This window comes from Candoia aspera, chromosome 9, assembly GCF_035149785.1.
Source record: "Candoia aspera isolate rCanAsp1 chromosome 9, rCanAsp1.hap2, whole genome shotgun sequence".
In the NCBI taxonomy this organism is placed as follows: Eukaryota; Metazoa; Chordata; class Lepidosauria; order Squamata; family Boidae; genus Candoia; species Candoia aspera.
In genome coordinates this window covers 23473950-23496555 of record NC_086161.1, presented here as the reverse complement: position 1 = coordinate 23496555, position 22606 = coordinate 23473950, and the positions used below count along the sequence as shown (strand labels likewise).

General features: G+C 44.5%; 1 protein-coding gene across 1 annotated transcript in view; it reads left to right on the top strand.

Moving 5' to 3' along the window:
- The window catches only part of ANTXR1 (ANTXR cell adhesion molecule 1), a 152565-nt gene that overhangs the window by 92752 nt on the left and 37207 nt on the right, over window positions 1-22606 (top strand). Inside the window, exon 13 of the mRNA XM_063311570.1 lies at window positions 20486-20581. Coding sequence (XP_063167640.1) covers window positions 20486-20581 — 96 coding nt within the window. The remainder of the gene's footprint in view (window positions 1-20485; window positions 20582-22606) is intronic.

Below are 22606 nucleotides of genomic sequence, written 5' to 3'. Positions count from 1 at the left end.
TGAAGAAGCAGAACACAACTGTAGGTAGGTAAAGGTAAAGGTTTCCCTTGACGTAAAGTCCAGTCGTGTCCGACTCTAGGGGGCAGTGCTCATCTCCGTTTCTAAGCCGTTAGAGCCGGCGTTGTCCGTAGACACTTCCGGGTCATGTGGCCAGCATGACAACACGGAACGCCATTACCTTCCCGCCGAAGCGGTACCTATTGATCTACTCACATTTGCATGTTTTCAAACTGCTAGGTGAGCAGAAGCTGGGACTAGCAACGGGAGCTCACCCCGTCGCGCGGTTTCGAACCGCCGACCTTCCGATCGACAGCTCAGCGGTTTAACCCGCAGCGCCACCGCGTCCCTCTACACAACTGTAGAGGACAGAGGAAATGGCCTTGAAGGACAGGAGGAAGAGACGCTACCAAGGCAACAGTCAGATAAAAGAAAGTAACATGAGAAAATGTCTTAGACATGCTCCTCCCTAGTTCTCATGAAGATAAAGGGAAGGGATCGCATTCAGACATGCAAGATTCTGTTACTATTGTTGTTTATTCGTTCAGGCGCTTCCGACTTTTCGTGACTTCATGGACCAGCCCACGCCAGAGCTTCCTGTCAGTCATCACCACCCCCAGCTCCCCCAGGGATGAGTCCGTCACCTCTAGAATAGCATCCATCCACCTTGCCCTTGGTCGGCGCCTCTTCCTTTTGCCCTCCACTCTCCCTAGCATCAGCATCTTCTCCAGGGTGTCCTGTCTTCTCATTATGTGGCCAAAGTATTTCAGTTTTGCCTTTAATATCATTCCCTCAAGTGAGCAGTCTGGCTTTATTTCCTGGAGGATGGACTGGTTGGATCTTCTGGCAGTCCAAGGCGCTCTCAGAATTTTCCTCCAACACCACAGTTCAAAAGCATCGATCTTCCTTCTCTCAGCCTTCCTTATGGTCCAGCACTCGCAGCCATATGTTACTACAGGGAACACCATTGCTTTAACTAGGCGGACCTTTGTTGTCAGTGTGAGGTCTCTGCTCTTAACTATTTTATCGAGATTGGTCATTGCTCTTCTCCCAAGGATTAAACATCTTCTGATTTCCTGACTGCAGTCAGCATCTGCAGTAATCTTCGCACCTAGAAATACAAAGTCTGTCACTGCTTCTACGTTTTCTCCCTCTGTTTGCCAGTTATCAATCAAGCTGGTTGCCATAATCTTGGTTGGTTTGAGGTTTAACTGCAACCCAGCTTTTGCACTTCCTTCTTTCACCTTCGTCATAAGGCTCCTCAGTTCCTCCTCCTGTTACTATTATCTTTTACCTGTTACTATTACTTTACAATAAAAGTAGTGCTGACCTACATGAAATTGGCTTCCTAGTCTGGTCTACCTTGAAGTACTGACAACCAATAAGGCTGGAAAAATGATCAGTCAGAATAAGGGTATCCGTGGGGCAATTGCAAAGCCAACTGCATGACTGAAGCCCCTGCAGCGTGCATAAAAAGGGTTGGGGCCCATCAGTTGCCATCATCTTGCCATTTTGGACCATCCCCCTATGTGGATACTGCTGGTTTGATTCCCCCATCTGTAGAAGAGGGGCACTTTTGAGCCATCCCATTAGATGAATGTTATTCCCTTCCCCTGCAGTTCACAACAGGGCAAACTTCAGTCCCCTAATTAATTTCTTTGTTCCACACATTCCACAATCATGATCATGGTCCATGAAGCCTGCTATTCCTGAGCAGGCTAAGCAGAGTAAATAAAAACATGTGCAACAGGTATTTTATGCTCTGAGATTCCCTATTGTCAAGTTTGGCAGCTGTTCTGGAAATCCAGAAACACTGAAAGGTCAAAGTCGATTGGAGTTTAAAATCTTAATTTCCTTTTTATCATTCCGGATTGTTTCAGTTGGATTTATTTTTTTTTTCACAAAAATAACCCCGTACATATACATAATAAAATGAATAACAGCGACTCACGTGACACAGATAAAGTGTGCTGTAAGGACATGGCCTTGGCATCGGGGCAATGACGTATCTCCGTCAGGGTCATCTTCCTAGCTCACCATGGCATCTGAACAAAGGACAGATTTGTTAGCCTCCTCTGGAACCCATCCCACGATGCCCCCCAACTCCATGGACGATTGGTCTTCTATCAAGCTCTTGCCGCTGGGACATTTTTCCTAACTTTTTAAAAAGCCTTCTTCGTTTCATCTCTTGCTCTCTAGGAACTTTTTCCTGCTACAGAGAAAGTGCTCTCCAGTGGTCCTTGAGTCAGCAGAAGCTTTTTTATTCATTCATTTATTTTACTGCCTTTGAGTCAATGTTGACTCCTGGCAACTCCCTAGACAGGCAATTTTCTTGGCAGGATTTTCAGAAGGGATTTGCCCTTCCCTTCTTCTTCCTGGAGCTGAGAGAGAGAAAGAGGGAGAGATCAGAAGCTTTACCAGCTTGAAATTGGCTGTCTTAATTGCTGATTCCTCCTTCCAGGGGTGTTCATGGTCTGGGAGGTCAAAAAAGTCAAGATGGGGACTGCACCCATGCCTTTGAAGCTCTGTCCCGTTTTATGTGTATTGCGTGTGCATGTTAAAAAGGCATGGGGCTTTAATCACACGGCTGTGGCTATAATCTCGACCACCACCACCCCCTCTGTTGCTTAGTCCCCCTATCTTTTCTCCAAAGTAATAAGCAGTAAAACCTAACTGATTTCACACTTCTCGGACGGTGCCAGAATAAGAGGGAAGATATTCCCTTATCAGAGATGACTTCAGCCAGCCTGGGAGGGAGACAGGCCGTGCCTGCAAGGGAGGCTGCATGGCTTCAATCACCCAGATGCATCTGCTACCCTGATTGATTTGAGTTCCCCCCATGGACCTATCTCAGGAGTTTCTTCCTCCACTCCCTCCCTTTGCAGATCACATTAAAAATTTGCAGGCTGCTTTTAGACATGTGTGTTGGCAGAATGCTGGGAAAGCCTTCAGCCCAGGAGAGATCAGAAAAGTCACACACCAGGCATTTCTATAAACATAATTTTATTTACAGAAAGCAAAACATATTTAAAAGCTTCTCCATTTTTACAGGCTCTCAGTGAGAGCTGCTTAACTCTGCATGACTACACAGAAGGGAAAACTGAAAACTAAAACAAGTCCAGGCAAGTTGTTCCCCCCAGGTGCAAAAATTAACATTCGAAAAGGGGACAGTTGAATTCAACCTCTTCACCCGGCAAAAATGATTAGGTACCATAGTAACCTTAATCTGTAGTAGAAAACATTAACACTCCCCTTTTTATACTACAGAATAAGATGCAAACCAATTTTCTTTGACAACTCTGTCTTTCCGTTCACATTATTTTAACATTATCTCCCCTTTGGTTTAACAGAAAGCTACCATCCTTCTTCCTGTGTATTTCTAAACCTAGGTTGTTATAATTCCAAGGCTTTTTAATGTGAAATGGCTTTTCATGCAGGCTTCAAAATCAAGCCTTTGTTTTTCTGTTGGTGTGAACAGCAGCAAATCATCAACATAAAAGCACAGATACATACAGCCTTGTTTGTCTTTCTTCATATATACACATGGATCTGCTTTTCCTTTTTCAAAACCAAAATTCTGCAGTTTTTCATCTAATTTTTGGTTCCAGGGTCTAGCAGCTTGTTTTAACCCATAGATTGACTTCTGCAGTTCACAGACTAGATTCTCCCCTTTCTCATAGCCAGGGGGTTGCTGCATGTATAATTTGTGGTCTAAATCACCATAGAGAAATGCAGTTTGAATGTCATAGTGGTGAACTGACATTCCTTTGAGTGCAGCAATTTTTAACAGTAATCTAACTGATTCACCTTTAGTAACTGGTGCAAAAGTCTTGTCAAAGTCTAAATCTTTCCTTTGAGTGAACCCTTTTGCAACTAACCTTGCTTTATATTTTTGGATTTTGCCATCAGCATCCCTTTTCAGTTTGAAAACCCACCTACAACCTAGACAGCGTTCATTGGGAGGTAGATTTACCAGTTTCCATGTTTTATTTTCTTTCAAGGATGCTAATTCCTGTTGCATGGCAGAATGCCAATTTTGTGCAATCTCAGGTGGTAAAGCATTCACTTGTTCTAAAGACTCAGGTTCTGTGAATATGTGAAAAGCCTTTACTGTTTCAGCCTGAAAACGTGATGGAGGAACGCCTTTATTACTCCTCTGAGATCTGCAAGGTAATACAGGGCTTAAATTTTGACTCCTATCACTTTCCTGAGAAGCTTCTGTCTCATCAGACAGATCTTCAGTTTGCTTTTCTGGTTTAATGTCCTCATCAGGCAAAAGATCACCATCAGCAAGTCCTTGCTGTTCTCTTGTGGTGGTCAGATCAACTGGAGAGCTAGAATTTAATCTCCCCCAGTTTTGTTCAGCAAAAGAAGCGCTTTTGCTAATTATTAATTTCTCTCCCATTATGAACCTGTAGCTCCTTTGGCTTTGTTCATAGCCAACAAAGATGGCTTTCTTTGTTGTGGGGCCTCCTTTCCTTCTCTGTTGTTTTGGAATATGAACCCAAGCAGTGCTACCAAACACTCTAAGATGGTTTACCTTTGGTTTCACACCATAAAACAAATGGAATGGAGTGTCCTGAATCACAGAGTTATACAATCTGTTTTGTACATAACAGGCAGTAGATATTGCCTCTCCCCAGTCCTTAAAAGATAAATGTGAATCTTTAAGCATGCATTCCATCGCATTTTGCAAGGTTCTGCCCTTTTTTTCAGCAACACCATTTTGCTGAGGGGTGTAAGGGTTAGGAAGAATTTGTTCTATCCCCTTTTTCACTAGGAACCTTCTGAATTTGTGAGAAAGGTATTCTCCTCCTCTATCACATTGGAGTGCAGATACAGGCCTAGGGAATTTTCCATTTGCCCATGTCACAAAACTTTTAAATTTCTCAAATGCCTCATCTTTATGTTTTAAGATGTAGATAAATGTGTATCTTGAGAAATCATCAGTGATGGTCATTGTATACCTTGCTTGTCCAAGACTTGGAGCAAAAGGACCAATAATGTCAGAGTGTACAATTTCCAAAGGTCTAGTTGTAACTCTGTCACTGTGCTTACTCACAGGAGCTTTTAGTGTTTTGCATTCTTTGCAAACTACACAGTCTAAGTATTTATCACAGGTTTTTATCTTTAGGTCAGCACACAGCTGTGGCATTTGTGCTATATACTTGAAATTAGCATGACCAAATCTCCTGTGCATCAGGTGTACACATTGGTCATGATATGGAGTGTTGCCAACTGCAGCCTTGCAGCTTGGCTTCCTTGCATTTTGCACAATGTACAAGGAGTCTTTTAATATACCAGTAGCACACAATTTCCCATTTTTACGTATCTCACAACCATTTTTCTTAAATGTTATGATATACCCTGTTGCAGCCAATTGTGCCACAGATAAAAGGTCTGATTGTAAATTTGGCACATACAACACACCTTTTACAGTTTCTCCTAAGCAGGATAAATACAAGTCACCTTGTCCCATAATTTTGGTCACAGACCCATCAGCCAAAGATACACTTTGTCTTTCAGTTTTAGACAGTGACACAAAAGAGCTTTTACAATTACATAAATGACAATTGGCCCCAGAATCTAACACCCATACATCAGAATTACCCTTCTCAGCAACCTGTGCAATTTGGGTTGTCTGAAGAGCCTTCTTCTGTGTTGCCCTTGTGTTCTTCTTCTCTGTCTTTCTACTCTTGGGTCTCAAGGCACAGTCTCTTTGCAAATGTCCAGCTGAACCACAAGTGAAGCATCGCTGGCTGGCTAGCGCTGTGGCCTCAGCTTCCTTTCCCTTCTTTTCCCTTGTTTTCTGGTATTGCAGCTTTCCAGAAGAGATGGGGGGGATCTTTCCTCTCTCTTTTCCCATTCAGCGAGTAAGCGCTGTGTAACATACGATGGGGTGAGGTCTGCTTCAGGCATAGCCTCCAGGGTTATGACAAATCAGCGTGTCCCACATTTCATTCAGTGAGGACAGGAGGATATAGGATTTTGTGAGAGGTGTAAATTCCATTCCTCTCTCCTGCAACTCAACAAACAGCTGCTGAATATAATGCAGGTGCTCAGGAAGGCTATCTCCTTCTGCAAGGTAGGCTTTGTACAGCTTTTTCATCAAAGTAATTTTACTCCCTGCTGTTGCCTTTACATATAAGTCTTTCAAAGCGTCCCAAAGTTGCTTTGCAGACTGCATGCCTCGCACGTGGACTAGCTGATTGTCCTCAACTCCCAGGATAATGGTGGCTCTAGCCCGCTCATCCTGTCTCAGCCATTCAGCACTGGGATTTTGGGGGTTTTGCTCACCAATTGGCAGCCAAAGATTCTCTCTGCGAAGATTCATCTCCATCTTCAGGGCCCAATTCAAATAGTTGGTCTCTGATAGGCGCTCCAGAGGCATCGCTGAGGGCTGGGAGGTAGCCATGGCTTCTTCCTTCTTTTGCAAGTCACCTCAGCTGGCTTCTTTGTCCTGTAGACCAGCAGTTGCTGGAAAATCTCCAGGTGGCTCCAAAGAAAATCTTCACAGGTCTTTGCTACCTGCCTTTAAATTGTGCATGAGGTGTGGAGCTGATCTCTCTTTTCTCTCTGGGTTTTACTGGGCTTACTGGGCTGTTTACTGGGCACATAACCTGTTGTCAGAATGCTGGGAAAGCCTTTAGCCCAGGAGAGATCAGAAAAGTCACACACCAGGCATTTCTATAAAAATAATTTATTTACAGAAAGCAAAACAAAAGCAAAACATATTTAAAGGACTTAGCTCTCATTGAGAGCAAGCCTGGCTTGCTACATGCCGGCACAGAGAAAAAGAGGAAGTGAAACAAGTCCGGGCAGGTTCCTCCCCCAAGGCGATTGCCATCAAGCACGTGAAAGGAGACAATCAAATACAACCTCTTCACCCGGCCAAAATGATTAGGTACAATAGCAGTCTTAATCGTTAGTAGGAAAACATCAACAATGTGGGCTGCCATTAGAAGAGGTCACTGTGTTCTCTTCTCAACCACCCAAATGATTTCTCCAACTATACTACCAGCTGCCCAGTGTGCTCACCCGAGAGGTGATGCGTAAAAATCAGAGCTTAATAAAGCCATGGTGAGTCCTGACGGGACATGTGCTGCAAACTACATGAAGCCTTTCTGTACGCACAAATTGGCTAAAATGTAGCTGGGAGTGGGGATGATTCCGATCTTCAGCCTATTTCAGGATGGTTGCAATGATGAAATTTAATGACGGAGTTGTTGACCTTGTTTGCTACCCCAACATTCCTTGAAGCCCAGAAATCATTCCCTCTAATACTCAACGTGGTTGGTCAAACTACCATTAATTTGATGGCAAAGCAAGGCTACCCCCCCCTGAAAGGAACATGGTCTACATATTTGAGGGATTCCCTAGTTCTGCACCTCTGCAAAATGAAAGAGAAAGAACCATTTAAACCTGCACAGGATGATAGAAAAGGACCAGGGTGTCCTAGAACTTAAGATAGAGTCCTGCCACGCTGTTAAATTTGTGGCCGCTGCATTTGGGTGCGTTACAGATAGGGTGTGAATTTCAAAGGCTCAGAAAGCCAGTGTGATTTCTGAAGGGAGCAACTGAATGGTAACTTTAATAAAAGCAGAGAAAGTATTTGCACCCACAGAGAACCATCCTAGTGATTGTACTTAATTAACTGCAATGCCATTGCATTTAATAAATGAAATTCAATCTGGCTTTGTGTCCTGGCTTTATCCACTTCTTTCTCTTGGCTCCCCTCCCTTTTGGAGCAGGGCCTCCAGCAGCCAAAGCCAACCCCGAGCTGTGAAAAAAGCTGGGCAGCTCATCACTCCAGCTGTGGGTCAGAATCAAGGAGGAGGTAGGAGACACTCAGTGTAGATTCAACCTGCTCATTGATTGCTCCCTCAACGATGGATGGTTCTGTATTTGGAAATATAAACCCAGCTGTTTGCTAATGCATGCATCTTTCTGTGTGTGTGTGTGTGTGTGTGTGTATCTCCATCTCTACCCACCTATATGTGCACACACAGAGAGACATACAGATGGGAGCCAGGTTGGTCCAGTGGAGAAGGTGCTGGTCTAGGGACAGGGAGACCCAGGTTCTAGTCCTCTCTTGGACACAGAAGTCAGCTGGGTGACATTGGGCCAGTCTCTTCCTCTCAGCCTTGGGGGCAGGGTGGTCCAGTGGTAAAAGGTGCTGGACTAGGAGTGGGAAGACCCAGATTCTCATCCCCCATCAGCCATGGAAGGACAAGTCCTTCTCTCTCAACTCAACCAACGGAAAGGAAGGTCAGAATGCTATATATACCCCCTTGAACTTATACTTAAAATCTGCAGTTCTTTGAATTTGGGAATGTGTATGTATGACAGATTGAGAGAGAACCAGGGCGGAGTAGAGTGAAGGTGCTGGGCTAGGAGTGGGAAGACCCAGGCTCAAGCACCACCATCCTGGCCATGGAAACTTCCTGGATGACTTTGGACTAGTCCCCTGTCGCAGACCAAGAGCCAGGGTGGAGAAATGGTGAAGGTGCATGGACTAGGGTCAGGAAGACTCAGTCCTCTCTCAGCTGTGGAAGTTCCATGGAGAACTTTGGGGCAGTCCCCCCAGACCTTGACTGGGAAGTTGAAAAGCATCTACCACCACATTGGATCAACATGGTAAATCATATTCCATAACCTTAATGAAAAGACCTTCAACCTGCAGTGGATTGATTCAGGATAACAGCAGCAGCAGCAGCAGCCTATCCCAGGTCCTTGGGAAGGACTCAATAGGTGGACAAAAATGCCAAATCCAGTCTAAACATCTGGCTGCCTGTGCAACCACCACCACCAACAACAACAACAAAACAGAGAGCTGATATTCAAACTGATGGATGACAAAAGTACTTAAAAACAGCATGTCAAAAGTAGAGTAGTATCAGTCCTTCAGGAAGGCCAGGTCAGGAAATAGATTCCACAAAAACTACCAGAACAGTATTGTTGCAGAGTCTTGAAAGCCTGACAGATTTTCTCTCTCCCACTCTTACACCCAAGAGAATCAAGGCAGGGCCATCTTGAGTTTCTTTCTCACCCCTTCCCCTCCTTCCAGGGCAAAACTGGTGTTTACTTAACTACCCTTGATTCCTTCTTCAAGGTTGTCTCAATACTTCTCTATCATTGACCCTTCATCAGTGAATCATGAGAGGGAGAGACACACCCACAGGGGTAGGGGAGCATCAAAAAGTGTGCAGTGCATATAAAAAAGAACCAGGGTTTCAATCTTGACTTTTTTTATCCCATCCACTCCACCCACGCCCTTGGGTAGGGGTAGACACAGGTATTATTTGTGGATGGTTATAAGCAAACTCCCCTCGTGTCTGTGACATTGGTGTTTCTGTATACTTCTGGAATATAGGCATTTTACTGAAAGCTACATTTGTTTCAGTAAAAATATGAAAGCGTTCTTGGAGTCTGTCCTATTTTTACAGGCACTGAGAAAGCTACTACAAAATGCCTCATCAAGAAAGTGAATTTATATTCTCTGGTATGCCAAAGTGTTGTTTTCATTGTTTCTCCAGCTGGAAGCCTGCTAGATAAATGATGCTTTTGGCCTTTCTAGAGTCTCTGGAAGATGAACTACATTTGAGGTCATGCTCGAGTTCCAATCTCTACAGATTCATCTGTTTTCTTAGCCTGGACATCAGCTCTTTGGAAATGAAACCTGCAGCCCATTATCATTGTTTTTAAAAATTAAAAGAATTTGATAAAATATCAAGAAAAAGGCAAAACTGTTCTAGCCTGGTGTAGGCAACCAAGGTGTCATATGCAACTTTTATACTTGCTCAGCCAAAGAAAGAACAGTATTGTTTCAGCAGATATTTATATAAGGGGTTTACAGCGGAGGCTGTAGGAGACAGCTCCCTTGATGCCCAGCAGGCTTCCTATCCTCCTGACTTTAATTTTAAAAAATATTAAACTTTTTTTTTAAAGGGAGATTGGCATGTTGCAAAGCAAAGCAACTTCTAGCATGATCTTTATTTCCCAAAATAAATACATCCTCAAGAGTCATTCTTAGAAGGCAGTGGCTTGTTTTGGGAGAGTTGTGCCCACCTGCTCAGAAAAAAAAGGCAAAGCCACGTTGGTAGTTCAGAAGCAACATCCTGAAGATGAAGAAAGTGGCTGGAGGCAACCTGCCCTCTCCCCTTCTGGGGAACTGTCCTGCCGTTCTGGCAAACGGCAAACCTTCTAGGGTGGCTGTTTGGGGAGAGTACCTGGAACGCCCCCTCCAAATTCCAAATGCTGCCATTGTCCAAAACTGTTCCCTACCCTGATCCAGGCTTCTGGAATGCATCCAAACCCTTTTACCATAGGAAGCATCTGTATTTATTCTGTGCAATGAAATAACATACGGATAGTCCTCGCTTAACAGCCATTTATGGTTCGGACTTACGATGGTGCTGAAAAAAACCAACTTACGACCAGTCCTCACACTTATGACCATCGCAGCATCCCTGCAGTCACATGATCACTGTTTGGGCGCTTGGCAACCAGTTTGCGTTTATGACCATTGCAGCGGCCCACAGTCACATGATCACCATTTTCAACCTTCCTAGCTGGCTTGTGGCAAGCCAAATCAATAAGAAACCATGTGATTCGCTTAATGACCACACGGTTCGCTTAATGCCCACAGTGATTCGCTTAACAGCTGCTGCAAAAAGGTCATAAAATTGGATCAGATTCACTTAATGACTGCTTCACTTAGCAACAGAAATTCCAGTCCCGATTGTGGGAGCAAGGACTACCTGTATTGGACCTGTGTGCAGGGGCGCAGGGGTTTCTGCTCTTATTGTGTGTGCATCTTTGTGTATACGTATGCACTGGGAAGGATGGGGGAGCAGGGGAAAGCGGCTTAGAATAGAGCAGTCACCTCTGAGCTGCTACCCAGTTGCCTTGTCCAACTGGGATCCACCAGGGCAATTTTTTCTGGGATATTTTTCTCTCCAGCCCATGGCCAGGCCCAGCCTGTCTTTCTTTTACTGGTTTCTTCCACCATAATGAATTTGATCCTGTTCTGTCAAGTTTCCAGAGTTATTCCACTAAGAAGAACGCCGAGGAGGAAGTCCAGGCCCCCTTCGCCGTATTCCTCTCCAACTTTCCATGGGGTTGGAAAGGATAGAAACAAATCCTCGGCGCCTTGAGCCAACCCACCACACCTCTGGAGTTAGTTTGCGCACTTCTTGGTGGCCACAGGAGCGAGTTGAACAGCTGTGTGAGTGCTGCTGTGTGCAGAAGCTGTTCTCAGCTTCCTGCATGCACCTGTTGGTCTTCTTCTTAGATTGCTGTTGCCCAAAGCTGCGGTTGGTGGTCATTGTAGCCAATGATGGCTAACTCCCTAGCTTGGGAGTCGGTGCGGTGACCGGGGATGCAAAAGAGGCAGGATTCAATTTTGTGAATGAACAAAATAAACAAGTGACGTTCATTCAGATGTTGTAAAAAGATAAGGGCAAGGATGGCTGATTGATATTAACCAAATATGTCCACAGATTGCAAAAGTTTAGAGAAGAATGAATAGATGCCGCTAACTTTTAAAACGTGTTTTTAATTGATATAAAAAGATTTTAGTCTGCATTCATTCATTCCTGCTCTGACCAGGAGCGAAGGAAGAATATATTCCCTTACAGGCATAAATGCAGAAAGAGCAACCTTCTACAACACGGCACTCACCAAAAATGTCATATTAATTCTGCCAGGGTGATGGGGATTGTAGTTAGACGCATCCAGAGGATGACAAGGCGGGTGAGGCTCCTCTGTTGGGATTAAAACCAGAGCAAGGGGGGAGACCACATTGGATCATTTTCTGCTTAGATGAATTAACTCACATTCTCGTGTATGCGGACTGAGGAAACAACTTGCAAGTTTTTACTGGATATTCCCAATGGATACCATAACTATTCCCTGAATATTTTGTCAGGCAGAGATTAAATGATGATGAGAAATAGAGAAACTATGAGGATCGTGAAGATGTTGAAGATGCAGATTTATTAATGAATGGTATATCTGGGTGTATCTAGTAGGATGGTCCCTGATTTTGTCCTGTGGGATGTTTGGTTCTGATCTGTTGCTGGGATGAAAGAGCTTGGGGGCTGCCAGGGTTGAGGAGGGAATGGGGGATATTCCTTTGGGCTATCTCTCACTCACACCCTTCCACCCAAACTGTGCCACTGTCAGGGGGCATCCCCAGGAGGATGTCCAAAAAGTCAAGATGGCAGTCATAACTGCACAGTCAAAGCCTGCCCCCTTTTAACATGTCTCATGGATGTGACACACAGAAAAAAAGGGGCTTCAATTGCATGGTTGCAACCCTACCTTGACTTTTTGGACACCCACCTCCATGGACACCGTTGGCCACCCCACAAAAGGGAAGACTCAAGATAGCCTTTTCTTTGGGGCAAATGGGAGAGAGCTTGTACTGACTCCATTTTAAGTTTCCTTAAAAGAACCCTCATTCTTTCATTTGGTTTTGGAATAACCGGGGAGATGCATCCACAAACACTCTATTGTCTAATCTAATGTATTCCTAGATGTTCAGCTTCCTTGTTGCTACTTTCCTTTGCTAAATATTATTGATTCAACCACTAAACAGTGGATTTGAGACCTCTTAAATTGGGAGGAATCCTTCATGTAAATCCATACTACAAGCAAAGGGAGAGGTAAGCACTCAGGGGGTGCTTGCAGGTCCTAATTTGGAAAGCTGAGGAAATTCTCAAGCTCATCTTGCTGCCATTCTGGCAAAACTGCCTTTTCTAGTGACTTCTGGTGTTTTCACAGCATCACCCAGCCACACTGAAGTGATGGAAAGCCTGTCTTCATTGCTGTGATTTTGGCAGAAATGACAGTTGGAAGATGCTAGAAGGCAGCATATTGTCTGAGCAGGAACTTCAAGGGTGGGAGCGATCCCAGATTGGCTGTTGAGCGGTGCGGAATTACTTTAAAACATCTGGCAACTTGAGCATCTTTGCTCCATAAGCAGATGTGGTACAGTATCACGGTGGGGCCATTTCAGACAATTCCAAAATATTTTCTAAAAATAGCTACCCGTGCTAAGTATTCAGTAGAAAATGCTTTTAAACATTGCGTTAAGTGGCAACAAGATTTAAGATACTCATTAATGGCTATATATGTATTATTTTAAGCTGGAGTTAATGTGTCCTCGTGCTGTTTGTTATGCCTTTAATTGAAAACAATTATCTGGCTCCTTTCCTGAGCAATAATCTAAATTTGCGATTTGAGAACTACGTAGACTTTGCATCTCTTCTGGCTCTGAGTATGGAGAACTTTGCAAAGAATTGGACTCATGTATTATTCTCCTTTGGAATCTCCCCTCTGTTTAGTTTGGGCACCAAAGGGGTTCATTCCTATGGTGGAAACAATTTAAGGAGACCTACAGGGGCGATAAATCAACTGGAAGAAAAGAAACTGCATACATTTAGCCTGGAGAAAAGAACATTAAGCAAGGGGGGAAAGAGACTTTTTTCTATTTCAGAACACTGTGTGCTTAGGACTACAAACATCCAGAGGTATAGACATTCACCTGAAGAGGTGCGTAAGACTGAACTTACATGGCCTTCTTCTCTGTAGTTGTATTAAATACATTTTGCTTTTGGAAACCAAATCACCCAACAAAGAATGATTAAGAGCCCAGGGCGAACTAACATGACTGAGCACATGGGACCCCTGAGGATAACTTGCCCAGGGCCCAGTCAACTCTGATGGCGCCACTAAGCACATAGGTCCTATGTTCATATGAAGGTGGTCAGCTGCCTTATACCAACTCAAAGTTGGCCCCGTGTAGGTGAACGTTGTCCATGCTGCCTGGAATGTTGTGAGTTGACCATGGCACTTCTGGCACACAAAGCCTGGGCTACCTCATCAATCTCTCTGGGTCAGAAGCTCCTATTATGACTGCTCAGAGCAGTTTGGGAAATGGATGGGGTATAAATCTGAAAGCTCCTCCGTAGCTTCCAGAACAATGATTTTGCCTCTTCCCCCACTTGCAGTTTACATCAGCATGCCCTTGAAATGAAAGACTGGCTTTATCATATTCCCATCCATGGTTTGGAACACCTTTTGTGCCAAGCCTTCTTAGTCCAGAAAATAATCTGTTGTCCTGCTTTAACCTGCTTTAATCTACCACTGAGCCATGATGTCTAATCTTTATTGCACCCCTACTGGCATTCGTGGAGAATGTTCAGCTGCTCAGTTCAACACTGACTAATAGTTGATAGTCTCCTGGGATGGTACCTGTATCTTCGAAGAAGAGTAGAATATCCAGGGCGGTGGCTATCCATCCATCAGTGAACAGCCACAAAATATTCTCCCTTTCACCGTGGAGGACAACAGATTTTCGTTAGACAGGAAAGCCTCTCACTATCCCAGCAAAATATTATGTCGGTACAGCAAGGGTTGAAGTAAACTAAGGGTCACCTGTAAGGAAAGGCTCAGAAGTTCCATGGTAGAGCATCATGTTTATAGACAATCTTTGTAGATAGACAATCCAGTTCACTCTCCAGATAGAAGGATTTTCAGCTAGCAAGTCAGAGGACCCCACCTTGAAATTCTAGAGCAGTGTTTCTCAACCTTGGCAACGTGAAGATGTGTGGACTTCAACTTCCAGAATCCCCCAGCCAGCATAGCTGGCCAGGGAATTCTGGGAGTTGAAGTCACACGTCTTCAAGTTGCCAAGGTTGAGAGACACTGCTCTAGAGAGTTGTTGCCATCAGGGCAGGCAGAGAGCTTCTATTTTGGGTTGGTGTGCATTTTCTTACCATTCTTCAACGCAGATTCCCTCAAGCTGGGGCCCTCCTTATGTGCTGGGGCTCTAGATGTGTTTTTCTCCACCATGAAGCAGGAGAAAATGAGAGCTGGGCACACAAGGCTATTTTACCACATGCATGTGGTGCTAAATCCTGGTGGTGCAACCACTCTCTTCAGCTTCCAGCTCCTGAGTGCTGAGTAATCAACACACATGTATGTAGGAGCCTTTCCCTCATCAACCAACCCATCCTCTTGCGTGCCAGGATCAGCCAAGCTCTGGAGTGCTATTTTACAGCAGATGTAACCTACCCATGGGTCATTTTTGTTATTTTAACTGTCTGGTTCTATAAAACCAAAGCCTCTAAGATAAACTCTTGCCAGGCCTAATTTTGCCTACTAGCGGATCCTGAAAGCCTGATGACATCAGTGAGGAATGATTCAGAAATATTGGCTGGTTTGGGGAAATGCGTATCTGTACTTGAGATTACATTTGGAAGCAAAGTGAAATAATCAATTTTCAGAGCATTTTACTGACAGGAAAACCTCAAGGAAGAAGTGGTGGCTCTCTTGAAATGGTCCTCAGTCTGGTGTCTTCAGATCTATTAAAATTCATATTCCATCCAGCATGAGGAGCTAGTGCAAGCCATAGTTTAATGCACTGGGAATTAGGTCTGTGCTTACACACTCTCTCTTCCCCAGATTAAAAACATTTATCCTGACGGCCAAAACAGTCTGCCATTTCAAACTGAGCTGTGATCCTGTTTTCCAGCCTTAGCTTGCAGACTAACTGGGGTTTCATCCAATTCTGTTTTCCAACATTTTGGATAGAGAACATTATGGTTTGAACAGACCAGACAACTGCCTTGTCAGGTAGGCTTGTGAGCAGAGAAGGGAGCAGGCCCACACAAACTTCATTGCTGATCCTCTAAAACTGTGAGTCTTAAATTTCCCAAGGGGGAAATCTGGGCATATCCTGGGGCTAATGAAGCAATTTGTAATTGCTTGTTTGTGAGTTAAGGATGCATTTTGGGACTGCCATGATGCTTGCGAAATACAACAGAGCCTGGTTTTGGGGGTGGGGGGGTAATGATATTATTCGATACCTGTGTGAGAAAAATTCAAGACCCCCCCTTCTCTGCCATACCTCACAGCGCTTAAACATAACACACAGCTGAGCTGTTCTGAATAAGTTACTTTTTTATTGAAACTTCCTTGTAAAAACTTATAAAAGGATGCCAGCCAAAGCACAGGTATACCTGCCTGAACAATAAGTTGAACTAAGCTAGCAAAAAGGAAGAAGCACCACCAAGTATAGCAAAAGGCAATAAGGTCTGAATAATCTTTAACCAATGTTTCCCAAAACAACTATCTTCTGCTGCAGCCATAGGATCATGGTTACTCAATCTAAACTTACAAATGAGGATGTGCTTAAATACAATAGTGCTGCTGAAAATAAAAACATCTCAGCTCTTGTATCACCTTTCCACCACTGAACCTTTTGTTAAGTGAACTGTCCTTTCTTTCCTAAATACCGATGTCTGTTAGCTCTTTAAGCTACTCAAAAGGTTTATTTATCTTCTCATTTCTGAGTCACCTCTTGCTTTTTTATAGGACCTCCATGCTTCTCCTTTAATTTTCTCTTCTCTTGCAAGCTTATCGACTCTCTTCAGGGTGATCTGCTAAGAATGCCTCTCTAGCGGAGGTCTCCTAGGTAGAAGCTTTACTTTCTTCCTTCTTTCCCCATCCTTCTGTTCTACAGTCTGCCCCTTTCCTCACAAACTTGGATACAGGGAGTGAAAAGGGGGTGGGGGAATGGAAGCTTATATTTTATTCCAGGATGAGCAGACCAAGATTCCACCATAAAATCCTGATGAGCCTGATGGGCGGACCAAAATTCCTGCATTCCCACCCCATGCCTTCCCAGAAGAAGGCGCACCCTCCAGATGACTTCCCTATGAAGCACTCCATGAACTGATTACTGGACACCAGACCAGCCTTGCAGCTCCCTCATATCTAAGACCAGATCCACCTCAAGTCTTCAAACAGAAGAACATCCTCCAGTCAAAGTGGGAAAGAGCTCTGCAAATCTTCCCAAAAGGCTTCAGGTGCTCAGGGAAAGCTGATATCCCTTTCTGCACACCCCCACCCAAATGCTGGTAAGAATCAAAGAAGGAAGCATTAGAGGCTAAATTATAAGTAAGATTGGGTTTTCTTCCCCTCTGTCTCTCTCTCTCTCTGCCCCATTTGGTTTCCTTTTTCTTTCCCACTGAAGGCAAGCACTCACATTTTTTTTGCAATCAGCGTCCCCAGCATTCAAACCTTTGCAGCACCAAGAAAGGAGGCTCTCCGTGTTGTGGAGATATTCCCGTTTCCCCAGCCAGGGTGTTAGGCTGGGCGAGTGCTTGCGGCTGATTCACTGGGTGGGCACACAAGCCTAAGAGGGAACACACTGGGAGCTGGGAGGAAAGGAAGGGTGCGGGTTCTCCTTTGGCCCCGCCTGGCACTTTAGCACAGGCACGTGGTAACATCCTCCTGCAGACAACATAGATGCATCTGACTGCTGGGCTCTAAGTCAGGTTGCCCCCCATAAATAGGCTGACCATACGTCCTGTTTCGAACAGGACAGTCCCATTTTTTTAACATTTCCAGACTGTCCCGTCATTTTAATATAAATGTCCATTTTGTCCCATTTTCTTAAAAACCTTAATTAAAAATTTGAAAGTTCCCGCAAACCTGTCAGAATGCAGTCTGACTTTGAGTGGAAGGAGGGGGAGCTCAGCAGAAACAGCGGGGAAAAAGCCGCAGAGCTCAATCCAGCGGGAAACCTAAAAAGAAAAAAGGATCAGCTGATAGGTGGTGAGCAAAGGGCGAGCTGATTGGCTCCTGCCTTGAAAGGGCGGGAAGAAAAGAACATAAAAGCAGGGCCAGAGGAGGAATGGCTTGTCGGGGACAACCGTTCACTAGACTCTCCAACCCAGCCTTGCCTCTCGCAAACGAAGGAATCCGAAGATTCCCAGCCCGAGAAAACCAGAGAAGTTCCTGCCTGCCAATCCAGCCTGTCGCCCATCCCTGCCCCGTTTTGCCATCCCAATGTCCTGTTTCTAACCCTATCCCATTTTGCCATCCCAATGTCCCATTTTTGTCTCAAGGAAATATGGCCAGCCTACGCATAAAGTGGCCTGGGATTTTATATGAGTAGCTCAGCCTGCAGTATTCCCATCATAACTTTGTGCCCCTTATTTTAGAACAAGCAGCATGTGATACAGCCCCACAGCAATTGGCTCCCTACACATAGAAATGCCAGCACTGGGCAAATGGTTTCCAGAATAGGCTGGTTCTAGACCAGATCCTTGTAGCCTATGGTGGTGTTTGTGCAGTAACCAGGACTGAACGCTGTCCCTTTGCACCTGAGAGCCAAAGAAAAGATCCATTCTGCACCTGCAAGACCCCAAAAGCTGCAAGAAGGCATGGACTGAACCCTTTGGCTTCTATGGGAGATCATGCTGGTTGCTGGAATCATCTGAGGCATCACTTCAGTGGGACTTTGAGGCATGGACTCAACCTTTTGATCACCCCCTTTTTAGCCGAAATGTAGACTGGAAAACGCAAGTTACGGACCAACCCTTCTCAGCCTCTCCCCCAAAGGAGAGATTTTCAACTCCAGACCTGCCTCAACAAGTTGCTCATCATGCTTGACCACTTCAGTATCTGAGCTTCTAGTGCAACTTGACCTTGCGCCAAGAGGGAAAAAAAAAACAGACCTGCACTCACTGAACTTAGGAGATGGGGGACACTGTTTTGTTTTCCTATCTCTCTTCCCTACACAGGAGCCTCCAATGGCCGTGGAGACAGAGCACCCTGACCCAGACTCTGCCCCTGGAGGAAGCCCGGCATCCCTGTGAACCGGGTGAAGCCTGCAGTGGTGGTGGACCACAGTGCCCAGTTGCTGCGCCCCCCGGCTACCACCGATCGAGCTCGCGAAGGATCCAGAGGCTGACCAGCAGAACCTGAAAAGCTTTCTAGGACTCTGAACTATTTCAGACTTTGAAATTAGCAAATTGGGCTTTCTAATTGATTGCTTTACAAAAGGAAAATATTTGGTAATATTTGGCCAGGGAAGCTTTCGACACCACAAATTTCTGCCTGGGGTTGTTGCAGGGAGGACCAGTTGGGGACATATATTAAAGACAATGTTTCTGGGAATTCTAGGCTTTGTGGTCATAGGGATGTTTGTCTGCTGTTTTGCTCAATGCTTCACCCCCTGCTTAGAAAGTTTTAGAGAGTGCTTTTCTGCCCTCAAAGACCAACCCTCCTTCCTCCAAGATGGGGATCCTTCATGATGGTACAAATCGATACAATCTAGGTCCCCAAGACTTTTAATCCCTTACCTGGTTGTGCTGGAAAGATTCTACTTCTGGCACAAGAGGGGAGGATTGTGAGACAAATTCAAGACACCCCCCCGCCCCATTCTCTGCCATACTGTCCTCCCCAAACACTGTTTTCCTCCCTGTTGTCTTCCCCACCTCAAGGGAGGTAAAAGGTTAAAAATTACAAATAGAATGGGTTCATACAAAGACGATGCAAGAGATTAAAATGCAACAGGAACCCCCAACTGTGTAGGCAAAAGATTCCCTTCAGACTAATCAGAGACCTTGTCAGACAAAAGGTAGCTCCTTCACAGAAATTAGCAGTGCCCATCCAGGTAGACCTCCTTCCCCAGCCAAAGCGATCTCCATAATCAAATAACAAGATTCCGTCCAAGGTGAACAGTCCAGGCTAGTAGACAAAGCCACAGCCCTGCAGGGACCTGGACTATCAGAACAGGAGACACAAACCGCAGGGGGCCTGACCACAGAGCGCCCCCTCTCTGAACCCAGGTAAACTGGCACTTTCCTAGAATTCCCAGAGAGTGCCCCTTGCCAAGAAGCCGGCTAATGTGCCCTCTCAGAAGTTCCTAGAGGGCAGGAACACTTTCGCAAAATAATAACCAAGCTTTCCTATATAAAGGGCTTGTAGGGAAATTACAAGTGTGGCCACCTCCGACAGCTGATTGTTCTGTACTCCATGCTATCGGACAATAAAATTTATCTCTGTTCAAGCAACCGCCTGAGTACTTTCATTCCTAGCTCGGAACAGACCTGGTAAGATTTTCTTCCAACACCTGGAAAAGGGGTAATTGTTTGAGAACCATTGCTCTAAAGCATGATTCCAGGTATCATTTGAATATGGCCAATGTTTCATAAAGTGTCCAAATGGCCCGTATTTCTCAAGTGCTAAATGAAATGTGGCTGGACTGAGCCCCATGTTTAATATGTTTTGCATATCTGTGTCCCTGTTATCCTTGATTTTGGGTCACCCTGTGTCTTAGTTGTGACCACTTGCAAATCACATTTCCAACCTCATTAAAGCTACAGCTTTAAAGTTCTGGAGCTTCAGTCAGGGTGCAGATACGGGCTGCAAGTTGTTGTCTCTTTCATTAACATTGATGCTACTCTGCATTTCTTCTCCAGAGAATCAGGGGCCATTTGTGGTTTCATCCCCCTCTTTACCTTTTCATAGACGCTGTGAAGAAAGTTAGGCTGGGAGAGACAGGAAAAAAAATGGCCGACACGAGTGAGCTGTACAGTTGAACAAGAATTTGGACAAGGGTTGACCGCTTCAACAGAATACGTAAGCCTTGCTCCACCCTGACTGAACTGTGGTGCTTCCTTTACAGTCTGACGGGACCATTCTGGCAATTGTCCTGCTGATCCTTTTCATTCTATTGGCCCTGGCTCTTCTGTGGTGGTTCTGGCCACTTTGCTGCACTGTGGTAAGTCGCTGGAATATATTCTCACTTCAGCTGTTCTTCTGCATCAGAAGGGAGGGAAATCACTCCGGGGAACCCACACAGTTGCCTGTGCTGCACAGTTTGTAAGGAGGCAGAGGGCCTGCGTTCCCTCTCTTTCAGATGCTCCTTTGTCAGGTGAGACCATCTAAAGCATGGCTGCTGTGGGCTTTCTTTCAGGAGCGAGATTTCTGGGAATTTCTGGGATTTAGGATCCCATGAGATTTCAGCTATTGCTATGTTTATTTATGTTTATTCACTACGCCGTTGCACAATCATCCTCAGCCCCACCTCATCGAATGGGTGTGTAAATGGTGCTAGACCTTTTTCTGCAGAAAATGGTACAGCTGCTGCAGCAGCTGAAAGAAGACAGAAGCAGTTGAAGACACAGGAGCCAGCTGACCATTAAAGACCACCCCTACCCTCAGAAGTGAGCACCCCCACGTTAGCATCCAAAAACATGCCCATATTATCAACGTGATCCTTTCAGAAGGAGTACAACTCACCCAGAATAGGTTGATTTGTTAGCAGTACTGCTACCCAGGAGGGCTTCTGCCCTCACCAGGTTGGTGAGCTTGCATCTAGTTGCAAGAACATCCACAGCAAAATTCAGTTGACCTTATTCCTCTAGAGTTTGCCAAAAACAAGGCTCTGGTGCCCACTGTCACCAGTTTGTTTAACTGGAGCATTGATACCTAAGTATTATTCCTCAGCCTTTCTGGATAACCAAAAGAGATGTAATAAGTTCTAAATATAAATCTAATGTTTATATTTAATAATAACAAATATATAAAAAAATGTACAATCCAAAGAGTAAACACAGTGCATCAACACAAGGGGACAAAGTGGTGCAAGTGATGTCACATGTCCAGGACATTGTTGCACGAATGATGTAATTTTCAGGGGGACGGGATGTTAATATTATGAATGAAGATTAAGGTTTTTTTCCTTTCCTTTTTTTCCTTTCCCCCTTTCCATCCACATTAAAATTCAAATCCTTATATACTACAGTAGCTGTTCCCCAGTTTCTGTAATTTTGTTCTTGCACTTTAATAATTTTTATTTTGTAAACCACTTCAGGATGATTATAACGGGAGTCATATAAAACGTATTACATTAAAACATTATTGTTCTTAAACTTGGAGAGGGAGAAGATGGCCTCTGAGCAGCAGGAGGAAAGGGTGGGGGGCAGGATAAATGACAGGAATGCAGAAAGAGTTGGGGAGAGGTAGAAAAGAGATGAAAGATGAAAGTGCAGAGGAAGAGGGGAGAACAGAAGAGGAAAAAAGAGTGCTAAGAATTGCAAAGAAAGAATGATGTGAAAGACAGAGAGAGAGGAATAGGGGGAAAAGGAGTTTCACACACAGAGAGAGGATATGTATTTTGAAGTGCAGAAAAAAATAATTAATTTTTAAAAACCCAGCCACTTGAGTGATGCCAGTTCATCAGTGGCCCTTCTCCCTCTTGCAGAAATGCCAATAACCACTATTCTACTAATGTAATATAATATAATAATTGTAATAATTATGTGGTTCCAAGAAAAACATACAGACCCTGTTTAGAAAGAAACAATGGAGTTGGAATCATAGAAATCTGGGTGGGGATCAAGGGGGAAGCAACAGATTGTGCATCACAACTGCAGTACCAACCAATGCCTTACTTGTGTCCAATGCAGCACACAAGCCTGAAAGGCAGTTTTGCACTGCAGTGCCTGCTTAACTAATTTTCACTGGACTGCAATTTCTACTGGACCCCTCTGCTGGGAAATTTTTAGCAGTTAGGCTCCTCTGTGCTGAAGGCAGAATCCAGCCATCTTTTCTCAAAAGTTTAAAAGCAGGACTGAGCCACGTCCCCCAGTTCTAAAAAGCATTATGGAAAGAAACTGAAATTAATGAAGGCTGCATTCCAGATAGAAAACATCTCATAGGAAATCCTGTGGAAAGAAGAATCTTGAAAATCTTTGGTTAGCATTCCAGACTTTAAGAAAGGAAAAGTAGAAAGAAGAGAGCG